Below are 21,926 nucleotides of genomic sequence, written 5' to 3' on the forward strand. Positions count from 1 at the left end.
TAAAACTAAACTATACATTGCACTTTGTACTGCATGAACACATTAATTTCTCTTTCTTAAGTCATTCGTAGTCCAATTTCATTTCAAAATTGTACAGGTATCTTTCTGTGGATTCTATTGGGCAATGTGAGAAAACGCATTATAGAAATAAATTTAATACTGAACTTAAAATAATTCTAATTGAATTTTATGTGAAATGGAGAACACATCCACAAAATTACCTGACAAGCAATGTGCACGAGGTAGACCAGCTCTTTAGATTCACAGCCATTTTTCGTTACATCATTCTGTTCTTCTGAAAGTGAAAGCTGTATCAAACAAGCAAGGGCAGAAGAGAGGGAGTCAGTATTGAGGAACAAGAATAAACTAAGTATTCAGTAATGCTCGGACCGTCACATCAATTTAATGTAAGACATGCTTCATAATATAACTCTACCGTTTAAGGCAGATAAATGAAGATATCAGGATTTTATTTAAAAAGAAAAAATGTGTTTCTAAGAATTGTCTTTGTAGCTTATATCTAAATCAACACAACAGCATAACAGCAGCAAATAAAATACATTCATTCCAGAGCAGGTGTTCACTTCCTTAATTTATAGCACACAGGCAAAAGGAAGGCATGAAGGTGGGCACTGAGAGACAGCGTGACCAACTGGTTTAACAGAACTCAGGCTCTATTACAGAGATTGCAAACTGGTGGCCCAGAAAACATGCTGGCTCTGCAGATGTTTTATTTTACATTCACCATATAGGTCTAAACATTGGATTTTATTTTATTTTTATTTGAACCATCAGCTAACATTTATTTAAAAACTGAGTGATTTCATATGAAAAATACAGATTTCTGACTTCTATTGAAAAATCAGGAAATCTGAAATATTGGACCCATAATCTCATATGGGCAACAACTGGCTAAAGCTGAGAAGTTACTAACCCCTTTAAATATGGCATGTGTTCTCCAAGAGACTCTGCCACAGAACTGATTACTCTATTTTTTTCACCAGTGTCTAGGCTGAATGTTAGCTTTCAGTCATCATGCTGCTTTCTTTGTTATTTTCTATACCCTACTCAATGTACTCATTTATCATGCATAGTACCTGCCCTAACTAGAGATGTGAATTTGCAAACTCTGCTCCAGAGACAGAAAACCCTGAGTCAAAAGTGTCACTAACTAACTGGTTGTGTAATATTGACCTTCTTACTCAATCTCTCAACTGGAAAATGGGGATGACATAATAACACCTATTCTCAAGTTTGAGAGTATTAAATGATATAGTGCATTTAAAGTGTTCACCAAGGTGCCTGACACTTGGTCCTTAATAAATATCATGTCATTACAGTTAATATTATAAGAAATGTAAGGTTGATGAAGATATATTGTTTTTGAAAGCAGTGTCACTGTGTTAAAAAAAAAAAACACCCCCTGATTTAAGAGTTTACAAGAGATAACGATCATTCTACACTAGACAAAATAAGTCAGAATACCTACAAAATCATAAGTTTTTTTAAGCCAAAAAAAAAAAATTAACGGTGAAAACCTATATGAACTAAGTTGCAGAAGGTGACAAGACTTTCATGAGACAAAAGAGATTCATGGATGTGCCCGGATGCCTGGCAAAGATGGAAGAGGATAAAGAATCTGACTTAGGCAAGATAAGGAAAAACCAGCCAACCCCTGAGTTGCTGCATGTGGACTGGAGTAATAAACTAAAGTTCAAGGAATACCTTAAAATAGACATGGACCCACCAACTGATTCCCCCATGTACTCACCAAGTGTATAAGGTAGCGCACCTAAGGCTGGTGAAGAGCAGCAGAACTGACAGAGATGAGCGTGTGCAGTCCCCCAAGCACAAGGCAGCTAACGGCTACAGATGGGCCACAGGGCAATAAAACTGAGATAGGGCAGAGCTGAGATAGGGCCGAGCTGAGACAGACATCTCTGAGGCACTCAGGACATTCAACAACTGAAGGAAGTTGGGGGCACAGAAAAGCTGAGGAAAACCCCACAGAGACAACCCAGGGCAGCTATACACCAAGATGTGGGGTAGAACAGAGTTCTCCTTTGGCACAGAAAGCTGGAGAAAGGACTGGAGAGCAAAGAGAACTAGCAACCAGGTGGTAAAGCAGAGATAAAGAGGAGCATGTGCTCTCTACCAGTTCAGAAACTTGGTGGGCTTAGCAGTAAAGCACAAAAAGATCTTGAGACATCTCACCAATTTTCAATTCTCCCTGATGGGAAAAAACAAAAACGAAAAAAAAACAACCTCCTGAACTTACACTCAAAGTATTTAAAAGTAATGATAAAAGCAAACTAAAGCTGCCACAAAGGCCAGATCTACATAAGCTATAGGTCAGCTTGATTCAGTCCCGCAATCAAATAAGACTACCATAATCTAACGTAACTATCTAACAGACTAAAAGAAAAAGGGATAAGCCCGTTTCTGGAGATAAAAATTTATTGACTTTACATATTTGGCATATGAAAAACACATATAAGAAACAAGAAACTGTGATCCATGGTGAAGAGAAGAAATAATAAATCAGACACAGAAATGACCCGGAAAATGAAATAACAAAGAGAACATAATTATGATAGAATTTCTAAAATTTATTTGACAAGACAGTATGTAAGAATACATGGGAAAATCTACCAGAGACTGAAACTATAAAAATATTCAAACTAAAATGCTAGAAATAAAAACTGTCAGATATTAACAGCAAACTGGACACAATGCATGAAACATGAAACAATCAGTGAACTTGAAAACAGATCATTAGAATGTATCCAAGAGAAAAACATTAAGAATGACCAAAAATAACAGTACATCTGAGATCTCTGAGAGATCACCAGACAACTACATGTACCAGAGGGAAATGAAAGAGAAAATAAAGCAGAGAAATATTTGGTGAGACATCAGATGAGAACTTTCTAAAACTGGAAAAGATATCAATTAACAAATTCAAGAAAACTCCATGAACCCCAAATAGAATAAATTTTAAAAACCAATACTAGGCATATTATAATCACACTTTTGAACAACAAAAATAAAGACAAAACTCTTTAAAATAGGCAAAGGAAAAAACATATTACATAAAGAGGAAAAATATAAATCACAGCTGCATTCTCGCAAGAAAGAGGACAAGAGAAAGAGAAACATCTTTAAAGTGCTGAAGAGTGTCAATTCTATATCCCATGAAAATAACCTTATGAAATTTAAGAAACATAAGCACATTTACAAATGACAAAAGCTGAGACTCTGTCTCCAAAAGACCAGTGCAAGAAAAAAAGTTAAAACAGTTTCTTCAGGTTGAAGGGAAATGGTACCAGATAAAAACCCGGAACTGTAGGAAGAAATAAACGATACCAGAAGAGATAAGTACTTAAACATAAAACTCCTAGTCACTACGATAACAGATAAAACAAGTTTGGAAATATCTTAATAGTTCTGAAAAAAGAAAATAAATTAACCTAGATTTATTCATACCAAAACTACAAAAAAAAAAAAAATAAGAGCAAAAAAATATAGTATTTTCTAATAAAAACTTAAGTTCCCACCAACAAATTCTCAATAAAAAAACCTTCTAAAACATGTGCTCAAAAGGATTCCAGGAAAAAAACCAAGATGTAAAGTAGAAACACTGAGCAAAGAATTCGGCAAATAAGTATTTCATCTAAACAAATTTTAACTGTATAACAAAAAAATGATTATAGGAGATAAAGAGATGGCACTATAATCCTGGGCAAGACCAGCATGGAAGACAAGAAAGAGTGATCCCAATTAAAACACTCTAAGTACTGGTATTGCTTGAGAGGAGTAGATATAGTGATAAACTTTAGGCTGAAAATAATGTATTCAAGTTAAAATTTTAATGGTAGTCATTAAAAGAACAGAAAAATCACACGTAATTTCTAAACCATAAGGAAAGGGATAAAATTTTAAATGTTAATAACTGAAACAGAAATTATAAATAGAAGTAAAATGAATCTTCCTAAGCAGAACTGGAGGGAAGAAGGGGGAAGAAAAAAGAGCAAACTTCCAAATTAAGGCAAGGAGACAGGGAGGAAAACTAAAATTAAAAGCAAAGGAAGATAATCAATGGTGTCAACAAAATGGTGGAATAGGCGGCTCCAAATTCTAGTCCATCCACAGAAACATGGAGAAACAAGCAAAAACTCTCAGAATCAACTTACCAAAAAAAAAAAACATGAGAAGACCGAATCAGGAAAAAGCCAACTTAAAAACTGTAGGAAAACTTTGTAGTATTTGTACTTGCTCTTGCTCCAATGCCTCCCTAACACAGCAGCACTGTTGAAAACGGCAGCTCTCATTCCCAAGTGTGGGACCGTGGTCCACGGGCCAGAAGGAGTAAAGATAGGAGTAAAACTATTGTGTTTAGCTGTCCTGATCTGGTGACTACCTGAAAAACTGACGCAAGACAGAAACCTCTGCTTCATTGAACTTGGAACTGACGCTGGGGGAAAAAGCAGCAGCATTTAAAAAAATGTATTGTGAACTAAACAAGAAACCTGCAGCCACCTGCAGCAAAGGATTATAGTTAAGACATAAAATAGCTTAAATCCTAGGAAGAAAAACTCAGGGGAGAGGTTATTTGTGAAATTAGGGTATTCAAAAGTGCCTGTGTATTCTGGGGCATTTAGAAACCCATGAACATGTCCAGCATGGGACACACGCACACACGAAAGATAGAAGAATATCCTAATCTTTAACCTCTAACTAATCTTTGGTGTTGAATGAGTGTCCTAACACAAAAGCAATGTGCAAAGACTGTAGAAAGTGGCTTTTTGTTTGTTTTATTTTTTCATTTTTAACCCCTAGCATTCAAGGAATTCCCTGAAAAACCATTACTTTAACACAAGCTAAAAGAAGAGAGACTTTAGTGAGTAGCCATGACAGAGAATAAGGACTTTGTAAAAACAGTCTGGAAAAGTTACTAAACAAACAGACAACTATAGCCTTCATGAACAAAAACAGCAAACCTATAGAAAAGGGTGGAATCTGATTTCCACGATTACCACATTATAGTACTCAAATGTTCAGTATGTAACAACAAAAACAAAAAAAATCACAAGACATACAAAAGAACACAGGAAGGCATGGGTCATTCACAAGAAAAATTAAAAATAAAACCACAGAAACTATCCCTGAGAATCCAGACATAGGACTTAGTGCATTTCAAATGAACTATCTAAAATACACTCAAAGAGCTCAAAGAAACCACAAAGAACTAAAGGAAAGCAGGAAAACAATGTATGAAAAATGAGATATCAATGAAAAGAACTAAGAAAAAAAAAGAATCAAACACAAATTGGGGGATGACAAATCAATAACTAAAGCAAAAATTTCACTAAAAAGGACCAACAGCAGATTTGGGCAGGAAGAGGAATCAGTTTACATAAGGAAAGGACAAATAAAAGTATACAGTCCAAAAATTAGAAAGAAAGAGGAATTTTAAAAAGTGAAAAGTGCATAAGGGACCTGTAGGATACCATCAAGAGGAACAAAACATGTATTATGGAAATTTCAGAAGAAAAGAGAGAGACATAAAGAGATTATATGAGGAGCGATACCAGGAATAGGGAGGAAGTGGAGAATACCAACTCCAGATCCCTTCACAAAAATAAGGATTAGCAACTATCCATTAACAAGAATGCCTTTGGGAAAATACTAGAACACAGGGGGTAAGGCCACAGCAAACCTTGGAGTAAAAAAATTGAGAAAAGTTGCATTTGACGGGTAAGAGAAGTGGTCTCACTTTGACTGCATTGCCTCTCTCAGGCCAGCAGAGAATCACACTAAGAGGGACTCTCTGGAAATATTTCTCCAGTAGGTTTTTTCAAAAAAAAAAAAAAAAGCCCAAGATGGATATCTGGCTTCCCCAGTATTTGGGAGCAAACCTCAGGAGGCCCACCTCTGTCTTGCCTCACGGGGAAATGGCAGAGGTATGCCCCTTGAAGTCACCTAGTAACAAAGAAGAGGGACAGGGCACAGAGCTACCAGTGAATGAATCTTGGAAGTGGCACCGTGTCCTTGCTGGTGACCTTGCCCAACCAGAGGACCCAGCCAGCAACTCAACCCAACCACAGAGCCAAAATGTTGGCCATGTAAGACCAGGGACACAATCATTATTTCACACTATTTGAGTCCCCAATCAACAGACCAGCCAACCACGGAACAGTCAGTGACCCTAACCAATTGCTAGTATGAACTATACAGCAACACCCAACTGCAAGGCATTGCTTACAGCCCTGCCCAGCCTGGGAATCTAGCCAGTGATCACTCTTGACCGGCAGCCCTGCCTGGATGGGGAATCCAGCCAGTTACCCCACACATATGAATGGCATGGCCTACAAGTCCCAACCCACCGTCACAAAGCCAAGCTTGTGACCCCACCCAAATGTACAGAACAGCCTTCAGCCTCACCCAATCATGGAACCCAGTCTGCAGCCCTGCCTGAACACCAAGTCATTCAGAGGCACCGAATGATCAGGGAGTCTAGCCTGTAGCACAAATGACCCGACCAGTGATGATTACAGAGCCCAGCAAGTTACAGCCATAGGTAAAGAAGCCCAGAAAGCGGTCCTGCCTGACTGTGAAATCCAGCCAGAGACCCCATCTGACCTCAGACAATAGGCAGCAGCCCCATCCACCAAAGACCCCAGCAGCAAGCCCCACCTTCCTTGCTACCAGGTGGCCCACTCAAAACCACAAGTTGGGCTGCCTGATGAAAGTCTTTCCCTACCAAAACAAACCTGTAAAGACTAGAACACAACCACTTCTGCACATGTGCAGACATGAATGCAAGCACATAAAGATAATAAAAAATCAGGGAAACATGACACCACCAAAGATAACAAATACAAATCCAATAACGGGAGCCGGCCCAGTGGCTCAAGCGGTTGGAGCTTCGTGCTCCTAACTCCGAAAGCTGCCGTCCCACGTGGGCCAGTGGGCTCTCAACCATAAGGTTGCCAGGTGCGATTTCCCGCAAGGCATGATGGGCAGCGCCCCCTGCAACTAAGATTGAACACGGCACCTTGAGCTGAGCTGCCGCTGAGCTCCCGGATGGCTCAGTTGGTTGGAGTGCGTCCTCTCAACCACAAGGTTGCTGGTTTGACCATGGCAAGGGATGGTGGGCTGCGCCCCTGCAACTAGCAACGGCAACTGGACCTGGGGCTGAGCTGCGCCCTCTACAACTAAGACTGAATGGACAACAACTTGGAAAAAATCCTGAAAAAATACACACTGTTCCCCAATAAAGTCTTGTTCCTCTTCCCCAATAAAAAGAAAAAAATCAAAAAAAAAAAAAAAATCCAATAATGGATCCTAAAAAATGAAGATCTATGACTTGACAGACTAAGAACTCAGAATAGTCATGTTAGAAAAGTCCAATGAAATACAAGAAAACACAGACAACTAAACGAAATTAAGAAAATAATACATGAACAAAATGAGAAGTTAACAAAGAAACAGAAACCATAAAAAAAAAATCATACAGCTAAAACACATAATGACTGCACAGAAAAAAATTAACTGAGAGCTTCAACAAGGCTGTAATGCTTAGCGTAAAACTGGATGTAATTAAGTGTTTTGATCACGGTGAATGAATGAAATAATATTGTGCGGGCAATGAATTTTTGGTTCTGGGAACAATCAAAATTTTTTCCACAAAAAGTAGTGGTAATTGCTTCTTTATGCCATTTGTGCTTACAAAAGGTTTCATAGAAAAGCTCTACTTTCAGATAGCAAGGGAACCCTATACAAATTTTGGCAATCATACCTCAATAAAGCCGGGGGGCGGGGGGAGGAATCTATGCACCAAGCAAAAGAGCCCCAAAATATATAAAGAAAACACTGACAGAATCGAAGGGGCAAATAGATAGCTTTATGATAATAGTAGGAGACTTCAATACACTACTTTTAATAATGATTAACATCTTTTCATGCTTATTGGCAATCTGCATATCTTCTTTAGAGAAATGTCAATTCAAGTTCTTTGCCCATTTGTGAATTTTTTGTTTTGCTTTTTGGAGTTGTAAGAGGTCTTTACATATTTCAGATATTAATCCTGTATTAGATATATGATTTGCAAATATTTTCTCCCATTACACGGGGTGTCTTTCACTCTTGATAATGTCTTCTAATGTACAAAACTTTTTAATTTTGATGAAATCAAATTTATCTACATATATTTTTTGCCTTTAATTTTGGTGTCACAAAGAAATCACTTGCCAAATCCAACATCATGAAGATGTTGTTCTAAGTTTTATGATTTCGTTTTCACATTTAGATCTTAGATCCATTTTTAGTTTATTTTTGCATCATGGTTTAAGGTAAGGGTCCAGCGTCATTCTATTGCATGTGGATATCCAGTTTTCCCAGCATCATTTGTTGAAAGCTATCTTTTCCTTCATTAAATGGACTTGGCAATCTCATTGTAAATCAACAGGCCATAAAATCTGAGGGTTTACTTTGGGGCCCTCTATTGTATTCCATTGGTCTATGCGTCTGTCTTATGCTAGTACCATACTGTTTTAATTGTTAGCTTTGTGGTAAGCTTTGAAATTAAAAAGTATGAGTTCTTCAACTTTTTTCTTCTTCAAGATTGTTCTGGCTATTTAGGGTCCCTTGAGAATTCACATGAATTTTAAGATGGGCTTTCCATTTCTGCAAAAAAAAAAAAATGTCACTAGGATTTTCACAGGATTACACTGAAGATATAGATTGCTTTGCATAGTACTGTCATCTTGGATTGGAAGACAATATGAAGTCTTCCAATCCATGAAATCAGAATGACTATATTTATTAGGATTTCTTTAAATTATTGCAGCTTTCTGAGTACAAGAAATTCACCTTCTTAAGTTTATTCCTAAGTATTTTATTGTTTTTGATACTACTATAAATGGAATTATTTTCTTAATTTCCTTTTTCAGATTCTTCCTTGTTATAGAAACATAACTCATATGTTACATTTTATATTTTACATGATATATTTTACATTCCGTAACTGTTGAATTTATTATTTTTAGGAGTTTTCTTGTAAAATCTTTATGATTTTCTACATATAACATTATGTCATTTATGAACAGAGATCATTTTACTTCTTTCTTCCCAATCCAGATGACTTTTTTTTTCTTATCTAACTGTTCTGCCTAAGACTTCCAATACCATGTTGAATAGAAGTGGTAAAATCAGGCATTTTCACCTTGCTCCTGATGGTAGGAGAAATGCTTTCAGTTTTTCACCATTGGCATGATGTTAGCTGTGGGTTTTTCATATTCACTCTCTTAGTTTGTTGAGTGTTTTCAAAATGAAAAGGTGCTAAATTTGTCAAATGATTTTTCTGCATTTACAGAGATAAACATGGGTGTTTTTTTTTCATTCCTTCAGTTACTGTGGTGTATTACACTGATTATTTCATGTCTTCAATCATTATTGTATTCCTTAGTTTGTGTTGATGAAAAATTCTGGAGATAAATAGTGGTGATTTTTGCACAACAATGTGAATGTATTTAATGTCAACTGAATTGTACATGTGAAATGATTTAAAAAGAAAGAAAACTCACCAGTCTACTCCATCTTCCTAAAAGCCAAAATCTCTCAGAAGTATCCAATTTAAAATGCAAAATTAAAAATGCATAAAACACAGTGTGTAGCCATACAATGGAACATTATTTAATGATAAAAACAATGAACTATTGATGCAAGCTATATCTGAGATAAACTTTGAAAACATTATGCTAAGTGAAAAAAGCCAGTCACAAAAGATTGCATATTGCATGATTCCATTTACATGAAATATCCAGAATATGCAAATCCATAAATACAGAAAGTAGACAGTGGTTACCAGAGCTGTAGGGGGAGGAATAGGGGCCCGCAGGCTTGGGAGGGAAAGTGAATGACTGATAAGGGGTATAGAGTTTCTTTTTGGAGTGAAAAAAATGTTCTAAAATTAGACTTTGGTGATAGTTGCACAACATTGTAAATATATTAAAAACAGTGAACTGCATACTTTAAATCGGTGAATTTATGGTATATGAGTTATATCTCAATAAATCTGTTTTAAAGTGATTTTTTTAACTGTGAAGAAAATCACCATCATTTCAATAATCAGTAAAATCTAATTTTAAATTGAAATTTAAAAATATCCCATTCACAACAGCAATCAAAACTATAAGATACCTAAATTAACCAAACAAAAGCTGCAGAATATAGAGGAAATCACTAAACATTACTTAAAGATGTAAAGGAAGATAAAAATAATCCAAATAGATTTGAAAATTCAATACAGTAAGTGCAATAATTATCCCTCAAGTAACCTATAGATTAAATGTAATTCTTATCGAAATTTCAGTAACTTGGTTTTTTCTTCACAGGATTTGTCAGGGGGAACCTAAAATGTATACAGAAAAAAACAATTGGCCAAAAATAACCAAGGCAATTTTGAAAAAGTTAGGAGATTTGCCCTACCAGACATCAAGACTTGTTATAATATGAGGCTACAATTCAGTGCCTCTCTGTATGAACTTGCTATTCCGCCCATCAAGAGACAGAGCTTCATTCCCCTCCTTTTGAATTTATGCTACACTTACGAGTATGATAGTTTGAACCAGTAAAATGTGGAGGAAACAATGTTCTCCAACTTCCAAGACTAGTGATTAAAAGATCTAACAGTTTCTGCTTACTTCCTCTTAGAGCCCTAGCCACCATGTCAAAGGTCTACAGTACGCTACTGGAGAGAGAGCACATGGAAAGACCCTGAAGGATGAAACATCATGTGGACAAGAAGACCACATGCAGGATCACTGGAGCACCAAACATCCAGCCCCAGCTGCTATCACATGACTGCAAATGAATGAGAGAATCCAAAGGAAACCAACAGAGAACTACCCCATCTGAGTCAACCCAAGGAATCATGAAATAATAAAATGGTTGTCATGTTCGGTCACTAAGTTTTGAGGTGTTTGTTATACAAAAGCAAACAGAAAGCTATTAATTAAAATAGTGTGACACTGTCAAAGGGACAGACCATGGATCACAAAAAACAGCCAAATAACGGACACACATATTTGGACACTGATGGATGACAGATTGGACCTTATTAACCACTGGGAAAACAAAATACTGCTAGTATTAGTCAATGGTCTAAGATAACTTTAAAAATAGATATCCAAACAATAATTCCAGGTAAATTAAACACTGAAGTGTGAAAATCGAGTTTAAAATGTAGAATAAGAATAAGAACAAGAATAAAGATATAGGAAAGTATCTTTATGCCCACAGGGCAGGGAAGACTTTCTTAGCTATTAGGTTGGCACAAAAGTAATTGAGGTTTCTGCGATTATTTTCAACTTTTTAAACTACAGTTATTTTTGCACCAACCTAATAAAACATGAACAGCGCAAAATAAAAGACTGATAAAATTCACTACATCCAAAATTTTAAAGTTATCACAAAGGGGACACCATAAACCAAGTGGAAAGATGAGTTACCAACTGGAATAAAAATGTTTGTAATACACATTTGACAGATATTTTACCATAATATATAAGGAAAAAATGAGATAGGTATATTAGCCTACACCAACATCTTGAAAAGTATCTGGAATTTAAGGATCACTAATTATTTTATACATAACTGAATAAACATTGTTTCACTAGAATATAATACTCAGTTTCAAAACTGAGTTATCTTTTGTCGCATGTTCTTTTCTTCCTCCTTAATTCCCAAAGTAAATAAATAACATAACCATTCACACAGCTGACCAACCTTATCATCCTAGATTCCTCTACCACTGCGCCGCCTCTCCACACATCCTTTCTTTTTATATACGCAGGGTCAAGCTCTACTCTCAGCCTTTGATTCCTTCATACCCCCTGTCTCCCAAAACTTGCCTCTCACACATATCCCTCTTTTCCCATCTCGACTACTACTTTTCTGGTTCTGGGCCTCACACAAATGGTCTAGATCAGGGGTGTCCAAACTACGGCCCACGAGCCAACTGCGGCCTGCGATCCATTGTTAATTGGTCCGCAGCAAATTCCAAAAATATATTTAGTTTACTTAAATAAACCAGGTGAGGCAATACGTCCTTCACCTCGAGTGAGTGGCCCGGCTGTGTGTGTATTTTACCGCATATGGCCCTTGGTGAAAAACGTTGAAAAAAGTTTGGACACCCCTGGTCTAGATTATCGCAGACTGGATGATTATAGTAGTCTTCCAACTGTCTCTCTCCATTTCCCTTACAAACTGATCATGGTACTTTCTTCTCAAAATCCCTCAATAATTTCTCAATTCCTACTAAGAAAGTAATTTAAATATAAAGTTCAAATACCTTAGATGAAACTTGAAGAATGCCATTTCTCCAAATATATTCTAAACCACATTTTCCCACAATTATTCTAACCCATTCATTCCCTTCCTTTCCAGGCACCTTTGTCTATGCCAATTTTCCTTCTCTAAATTCTCTTGATTTCTATCTCTGCATATCCAAAACCTATTCAATCTCCAATAAAATCTTCCTTGAATGCCACAGGAAATAACCTCTCTTGCTTTTGAACACCTAAAAGCATTCTTATAACATGTACTACATTTTTCTTACCTTACCTTTAATGGTATATTGCTTGTTTCCCCTGAGGAAAGAATCTCTCATCTACTTCATCAATGATACTCAAATAAGTATCTAGCACATAAAGCATTCAATAAAACCATTCTAAATGAGTTGTTTTGGGGTTTTAAGACATTCTATGCACAAGTCAGACATCAGGGTTTCATACAATACCTCAACCACGTGTTCCAGAAATATATGTACACTATGAACAATTAGGCTACATTTGCTTATAAAATGACATGAACGTAACAACTGAAATTATTTTTACTTCAACTTAATGCTATCTCAATCCTTTGTCTATAAGGAAAGGAAAATAGAATCTCCAATTCCCATACTTCTAGATTTCTTACAAATCTATTTCTGGAGTTATTTTTCCTATATTGAATTCACTTTTCTATTACCATGGAAATCAATCTGCAATTAGTGTTGTTAGGATCTTTAAAAATACAACTCTACTCAGAAAGCCTTCAAATATTAAGAAAAGTCCTTCCTCTACATGGAGAATGGGAATCAGTGGTGTAAATCAGGGTAAAAATACATCACCCCACCCACATAAAAAAAAATTCATCAAAGCCTAATCAACAGATTGCATGGGGGCACAGAAAGAGTTCTCATCTTTTATTCATCTTTTATAGTTTTATTACGGTTGCAATTTCACTGTGACATTCCCCTGGAATTTGTAAACGGTATCCATCACCTCTGTAGCCTGTAGTAGATGTGGAAACATGAAAACTAATTTGTTTCCACAATATTATGTGGTCCACTCACGCCCACTGTCAACACCCTAATATTCATCACTGAAAATACTTTAAAACACCTAAGTTGAGAATGTAAAGTGGAAGAATACCTCTACATTAGAATTACATCTTAGATAAAATAGACAAAACTGTACTTCAAATTTGTTTGGAAAAAGCTAGAGACCAATATGCATCATAATAAGCCTAATAGTCTGTTTTTCCTTCCAGAAATAGAATAGAGCACTGTTTCCTAGGTTGAGTACCAGATTAAGTAACTTATTTGCTCATTTTCAGACACTAGAATAACCCTCACTTCAATGCATGAAGAATACATGGGAAATGACATTAAATGACAGAACAGCAGAATCATAGCTCCCAACTAATAGATGCTCACTCCAGAACATATACTTGTCAGGAAACAATGCTTCCTGAATATTTTTACATTTCTGTATGTTCAGGACTTTCTGAGCACATAGTTTTAGCACCTGGGTTAAAGGATGACTGAATAGCAACCCTACAGGTAGAACCCTCCATAGAGAGAAAAGGTTTGCTCTCTCCCCAGAGCCACATTTATATCCCAGGGTATTTATGAAATAGAGACCATTTCTCTTTTCCCCAGAGAGGATCTGTTTACAATCGAGAGCAAAGGTCCCTCTCTCCACATGCAGAGAGGCAAAAGGACAGAGTGTCAGCTATCCTATATAAGCTCCAAGTTTCATAATTTCAGAGTTTGTCTCTTGTGGTACAAAACCCCACAATACACCTAAGGTATATGTGGTTCTCAATACAGAACTGGGCATGAATACAGTTATTCTGCAAGTAAATAAAAGGTCTAATCTCTGATGTAGAGACCTCATGTTTGGCAGGGGTGGAGGGAGAGAAAGAAAGTAACTGTAGCAGGCTGACTTGTTAGCATATAAGCAGAGTAACATCTCAGATGCTTAACAGTTTAAGACTCAACAAAACTATTTTATGAGCATATTTGGTCAAATTTGTGGAAGTAAATTACATGCGTAATGTGACCCCAATATATATGATATATTTTTTCATTTCTCAACCAATTTTATACACCTAACTCTTGGACTGGACCATCTCAAACGAGATACTTGGATGACAGCAGCACTAATAACTCACTATGTGAACTTATTTCAAATGCTCCCTGTAAATGATAATGAACTCTCTTGGCTTAAGAGAAAGTATTACTACAGAATGTACAGAAAAGTATTGCTTATATTTTTATTTGGTTTGGTTGGAGGAAAACTTAACTTTTTGGTTGGCGTGAGAATAGTAAAATTATCATGGCTTTTGTTTCAAATGGTTATACACTACTGGTGTGGTGTAGAATGGGTGTGGCCAGCTGGTAGTATGTTCTCATTGTACCATACTCTCTTCTCTCTACCACTAGAGAGATTGTCAGTTCATCTTGGTCTTGTTTTCCTTATCTTTACTGAAAAGGAAGTGCAGTTCCTGGATACGCTAGAACACTAGACGACAGATAACTTTCCTTCTAGTTAAGATGATGTAGATGAACTGTGAGCTCAGATTTAAATAAACTGGGGATATGACAAAGTGAAGAGGAAAAATAATAACACAGAGTCAGGATAAGCTGTACCATGTCATGTTCTTATTTCAGTACACTTTATTATAGAGCATGAATAAGCTATCCTTAAAAATTAGTACAGAGAACTACTTTGGTCATAGAAATAGATTGTTGAGACCAATAGATTGTTTCCCTTTAAATTCCTGGGAAACACTCTACTAGGTTAAATATTATTAAAATAAATTCTTTCTACTAAGATGACAATATTCTGCAAATTGAACTACATATCGACGTAATTCTTATAAAAATGTCGACTGCCTTTTTACAGAAATGGACATGCTTATCTTAAAATGCACATGGAAATGCAAGGGACCCAGAATAGCCAAAGCTTGAAAAAGAAGAATTAAGTTGGAAGACTCACAGTTCTCAATTTCAAAACACATTACAAAGTTATAGTAATCAAAATACTATAGCACTGGCACAGAACACATATAATTGAAAAGAATAGAATCGAGAGTCCTGAAATAAAGTTATACATCACATGGTCAACAGCTTTTCAATAAGGGTGTCTGGACCATTCAAGGGAGAAAGAATAGTCTTTCCAACAAATGGTGCTGGGAAAATTGGATATCCACATACAAAAGAATGAATCTGGACCCCCTACATCACGCTATATACAAAAATTAACTCAAAATTGATCAAAGATATCGATGTAAGCACTAAAACCATAAATTCTTAAAACAAACCATAGGTGTAAATCTTCATGATCTTGGGTTAGGCAATGGCTTCTACGATCTGACAACAAAAACACGCAAAAAAGGAAAAAAAAACATATGAATTAGACTTCATTCAATTAAAAACTTTTGTGTTTTAACGGACACTATGAAGAAAGTGAAAAGAACCCATAGAATGTGAAAAAGTATTTGCAAATTATACAAAATCTGATAAGGATGTAACCTTCAGAATAATATAAAGAACTCTTACAACTCAACAACAAAAAGACAAACAACCCAATTACAATATGGACTTGAATAAACATTTCTCCAAAGAAGATATATAAATGGCCAACAAGCAAATATCCATCTAGTCACACCCACTAGGGTGGCTATATTCAAAAAGACATATATATCAAGAGAATTGAAAACATGTTCACACCAAAAAAAAAAAAAAAATCACACGATTGTTTACACTAGCATTATTCATAACAGTCAAAAACTGTAAACAACTCAAACGACCATGAAGTGAAGAATGGTTAACAATATGCGGTATAGCCACACAGTGGAACATTATTCAGCCATAAAAAAGACTAAAGTACTGATAAGTTGTGCAACATGGATGAATCTTAAAAATACTATGCTAGTAAAACAAGCCAACACAAAAGACAACATAATGTATGATTACATTTATATGAACGATCCAGAACAGACAAATCCTTAGAGACAGAAAGCAAATTAGAGGCTATCAAGGGTTGAATAGAAGGGTGATACGGAGTGACTGCTAAAAACATACGCGGCCCCGTTCGGGGTGTAAAGAAAACATGCTAGAATTCAACTGCAGTGATGGTTGCACAGTTTGAATGTGCTAAAAGCCACTGAACTGTATACTTAAAAATGGTTAACATGGTAAATGCTGTATTACATGAACTTACCTTAATAAAAAAATGATGAATTTTATGTTATATGAAATTTTTTGTCATGTAAATTATATCAATAGTAAAACATACAATGTGTTAAGATTAAGAAACCAATTCATCGGCTGAGAATTGGAGGCAGAAAGAGAAGTAGATCAGGAGAACTTTTAAAAATTTTGTTAAGATCTGATACATGCCTTGAAGGATACGCAAAATTCTTGATATATGATAGGGAGAAAGGGTAAAACACAGGAAAGATCATTTAATGAATGGCTCATTTAATAAATAGACAGTTCAATTTGATACAACACAGAATCATGAATAAAAGTCAGAAAAGATGCATTGGAACCATAGTTGCGGGGGGCACAGCCCCCATCCCTGGTAGGAGTCGAACCGGCAACCTTGTGGTTGAGAGGACGCGCTCCAACCAACTGAGCCATCCGGCCGCCAGGGAGCTCAGTGGCAGTTCGTTGTCTTCATTCTAGTTGTGGAGGATGCAGCTTGCTGGCCCATGGGGAAACAATGGCAACTGGACTTGCAACTGAGCTGTGCCCTCCACAACAACTAAGATTGAAAGGACATGGGTCCCAGGAAAAGCACACTGTTCCCCAATAAAGTCCTGGAAATACACACTGTTCCCCAATAAAGTCCTGTTCCCCTTCACCCCCCAAAAATATTTTAAATAAATAAATAAATATTAACCCTTAAATGATCATAGATAGCCTAAGATGACAGCAGAGAAACATGTAGGTGTGGGCAGATGCTGGATTCATTTTCAAGACTGAGCCAAGAATATTGTTGATGGACTGTATATGAGGAGTAACAGAAAGAGAAAAGTCCAAGATGACTCCAAGGTTTTCACTGATCTCAGGAACTGGAAAAACAGAGTGGTTATTTACCAAGATGATGAAGACAGCAGGAGAAGCAGGTTTCAGAGGAGGCTGTTCTAAGCATGCTAAATTTAAGATGCTTATGAGTCATCTAAGTGAAGATGCAGAGAAGTCAACTACATACACAATGCTAAAACTCAAAGGAAAGATCATTAAAATTTCCTTTGTAAGCTATGTGTATGTTATTACAATGAAATGTCAAGTTTAATCAACAAAAAACCAGAAGGCATACAAAGAAATGGGAACGTACGGCCCATTCGTAGGAAAAAAATAGATCATCAGAAACTCTCCCTAAAAAAAAAGTGACAGTGGATATACTTGAAAAAGACTTTAAAACAAGTCTTAAAGACACCCAAGAAACTAAAGGCAGATGTGAAGAAAGTTTAAAAAATGATATATTAACAAAGAGCTAGAAAATTAAAAAAAAAAAAAAATCTGTACCTAAAAGTAAAACAACTGCAATGAAAATTTTCATAAGAGGAACTTAGGGGAAATTTGAGCAGGCAGAAGAAAAAAAATCAGCAAACTTGAAGATATGATGGAAAGTACTCAGTTTGAGAAACAGAAAGAAAGAAAAGTGAACAGAGCCTAAGGGACCTATGGGACACCATCCCATACCCATTGTGGGAGTACCAGAACAAGAAAAGGGACAGAGAGAATGTTTAAAGAAATAATGGCTGTAAAATTCCCAAATGTGAATAAAGACATGAATATAAACATCCAAGAAGGTCAACGAACTCCGAGTAAGATGAACTTGAAGAGACGCATTCCAAGAAACATTATAATCAAACTTTCAAAAGGCAAATACAATGAGAGGATCTTAAAAGCAGCGAGAGAAGCAACTAGTCACATATGATGGATCCTCAATGAGATTATCAGAATATTTCATATCAGAAACTTTGAAGGCCATAACGCAGTTGGTAAACATATTCAAATTGCTAAAAGAATAAAATTGTCAACCACGAATACTATATCCAGCAAAACCATCCTTCAAAAGTTATTTGAAAATTTCTCCTTAAAGATAAAAAAAAAATTGGTTAGATCTTAAAAAAAAAAAAAAGTTAGACATAAATTAACAAATGCCCAGATAAACAAACGCTGAGGAAGTTCATTATCATTACACCTACTCTGCAAGAAATGCTAAGAGGAGCCCCAAAAGTTGAAATGAAAGGATACTTGACAGTAAGTAGGAGCTATATGAAATGAAGACCTCAGTAAAAGTACATACATAGGCAATTATAAGGTTAGTATTATTGTAACAACTGTTTGTAACTCTACTTTTCTACATGATTTAAGAGACATACTTTTTTAAAATTATAAGTCTAAAAACTAGTATTGTTAACGTCAGTTTATAACTCCACATTTTGTTTTCTACATAATTTAAAAGACTAATGTATTTAAAATAATTATTAGTTTATATTTTGGGGCACACAATGTATAAAGATGTAACTGTATTACATCAACAACCAAAAGGGTCGTGAGAGCAAGCTGTGAAGGAACAGAGCTTTCATTTGTTATTGAAGTTAAGTTGGTATAAATGCAAATTAGAGTGTTATAAAACTTTAGGATGTTAAATGTAATCCCCATGGTAACCATGAAGAAAACAGCTACAGAATATACACAAAAGGAAATAAAGGAATTTAAACATTACACTACAAAAAAATCCATTAAAAACAAAAGACAGAAATACAGAAAACATAGAAAATGAGGAAAATCTGTAATACATATGAAGAACAAATAGCAAAATGACGGAGGTAAGTCTTTCCTTATCAGTCATTTTAATAAAATGGATTAAATTCTCCAATTGAAAGACAGAGATGGCTGAAAGACAGAGATGGCCAGAATAGATTAAAAAACATATTCCAACTATGTTACACCTTATGGACAACAAGCACATGAAAATATGCTCAACATCACTAATCATCAGAGAAATGACAATCTTATTATACTCATTAGTTTGACCAAAATGTTTAAAGAAATCACACAGATGGTCACCAAGAAGCTTGTTTCATAAGCATTTGAGTCTGAGAATCCAATGGTGGTGTGCTGAGAGTCTCTGTTGCCCCATCATGTCATGGGCTATCCATGCTCTCCTTACTGCTGGAAATAGTCCCTAGTGTCTTCAAATTTATCAGATTGGAGAACCAGGACTCAAGGGGTAGAAATGGGAGTGGCACCACTCAATATTACTCATGGTGACTCACAAATTTTTGCTTCCTTTCCCCAAGACTATATGCTCTCTTGGCCTAAAGGTCTCAGTTCCAAAGGAAGAAATGTTTCCACCAGAAGATACACAATGATTCCACTGAACTGGAAGTTAAGACTGCTGCCCAGCCACTTTGGGCTCCTTATGCCTCTAAATCAACAGGCCAAAGACGGGAGTTAGAGTGTTGGCTGCTGTGACTAGTTCCTGACTATCAGGGGTGAAATTGGACTGCTACTTCACAGTTGAGGTAAGAAAGAGTATGTCTGAAATATAGGAGATCCCTTTAAGGTATCTCTTAGTATCACACCCTGTGATTAAACTCAATGGGAAATTATAAGAAGCCAATTCCAGGAGGATTATCAATGGACAGACCCAGAAGGAAGGTTTAGGTCACCCCGCCAGGTAAAGAACCACAACCAGCAAAGGTTCTTGCTTAAGGCAAAGAGGATATGGAATGAGTTAATGGAAGAAGGCAGTTATAACACCATCTACAACTACATGACCAGATACAGAAAAAAAGGACTCTAACTGCTTATGAGTATTTCCTCATTATTTTCTTATGAGTGTGTGTGTGTGTGCGCGCGCGTGTGTGTAGCATATAGCTGTTTTCTTCCCTCTCTTTTTGCCTTATATAACATAAGACTTCTATCATGGTATTTAAGTATTTTTAACTGTACATCATAGTATTTAAATTATGGAATAGCAAGAAGAGTAAACATCACCCAAGGACTTTGCATCCTCTTCTGGGAAAAGTGCATTTTTTACTGTATTAAAAAATAGCTGATCACATTAGGCAGAAGTATGACCTTGGGGGTGGCCAGATGGCTCAGTTGGTTAGAGCGCAAGCTCTTAACAACAGGGTTGACGGTTCGATTCCCACATGGGCCACTGAGATGCACCCTCCACAACTACACTGAAGACAATGAGCTGCTGCTGAGCTGCCAGTGGGGTGGCCAGATGGCTCAGTTGGCTAAAGCATGAGCTCTCAACAACAAGGTTGCCAGTTCAATTCCCACATTAAATGGTGGGCTGTGCCCCCTGCAACTAAGATTGAAAACGGCGACTGGACTTGGAGTTGAGCTGCGCCCTCCACAACTAGATTGAAGGACAATGACTATTGGATCCTGGAAAAACACACTGTTCCCCAATATTCCCTAATAAAAAATCTAAAAAAAGTATTTTTTTTAATTAAAAAAAAGTATCATCTTGTTATTGTGTTTATTAGGAGATTAAGTGTGGTTTAAGCAGTGCCAAGTTGACAAAGGGTAGACTGACAGTTAATTTTATGTGTCAACTTTACATCAAACATTATTCCAAATGTTTCTGTGGAGTTATTTTCAGATAAGATTAACATTTAATTCAGTAGCTTTTGAGTTAAGCAGATTATCACCCATAATGTGGGTGGGCCTTATCCAATCAGTTACAAGTTATAATAGAAAAAGAGACTGACTTCCACTGAAGAAGAGGGAACTCTGCCGGCAGAATGCCCTTGAACTTAAACTACAACATCAACTCCTCCCTGGGTCTTCAGCCAACTCTGGACATTTTGGAATTACCAAGTCTCCACAACCACATGAGCCAATACCTTAAAATAAATCTCTCATTCTCTAATTACACACACAAATTGGTTCTGTTTCCCTAGAGAACTCTAATAAAGCAAGTCATATTTCAAAATAATAATAAAATTGGACTCCTTCCCAAAAAGACTGGTGGGTGTCACAGTATTAAAATACCGAAAAACTGGGAAGACTGCCTGGAGGATGGCGGAAAGTAAACACTGTCCCTGCCGCCTTCCATGGCCACATTAAAATTACAACTAAATTGTAGAACAACCAACTTTCAGAACCATATGAAGTCTAGGTGAACAGAATCCCTATAATTAAGAATATAAAGAACAGGCCATGTCGATACTGGTAGGAGGGGCAGCAATGTGAGACAGGCAGACACCAAACATCAAATGGGTGGTGGTTGGGCATCAGGAGAGACATCTCAGCTGCGGAATTCAGTCAACTAGCAGGATACAAAATTAATACTCAGAAATCGGTTGCATTTTAATACACCAATAATGAACTATCAGAAAGAGAAATTAAGAAAACAATCCCACTTACAATTACATTAAAAAAATAAAATACCTAGAAATAAACTTAACCAAGGAAGTGAAAGACCTGTACTCAGAAAATTATAAGACATTGAAGAGAGAAATTGAAAAGATACAAATAAATGGAAGCATATACCATGCTCGTGGATAGGAATTAATATAGTTAAAATCATCATACTATCCAAAGTGATCTA

The 21,926-nt window shown here is 36.3% G+C and overlaps 1 protein-coding gene across 3 annotated transcripts in view; it reads right to left on the minus strand.

The window, feature by feature from the left end:
• The window catches only part of ARHGAP32 (Rho GTPase activating protein 32), a 319,193-nt gene that overhangs the window by 134,462 nt on the left and 162,805 nt on the right, over positions 1-21,926 (minus strand). For all 3 annotated transcript variants that reach the window (XM_033097361.1, XM_033097360.1, XM_033097358.1), the window contains one exon: positions 222-308. In XM_033097361.1, coding sequence (XP_032953252.1) covers positions 222-308 — 87 coding nt within the window. The remainder of the gene's footprint in view (positions 1-221; positions 309-21,926) is intronic.

Source organism: Rhinolophus ferrumequinum, chromosome 25 (genome assembly GCF_004115265.2).
Source record: "Rhinolophus ferrumequinum isolate MPI-CBG mRhiFer1 chromosome 25, mRhiFer1_v1.p, whole genome shotgun sequence".
In the NCBI taxonomy this organism is placed as follows: Eukaryota; Metazoa; Chordata; class Mammalia; order Chiroptera; family Rhinolophidae; genus Rhinolophus; species Rhinolophus ferrumequinum.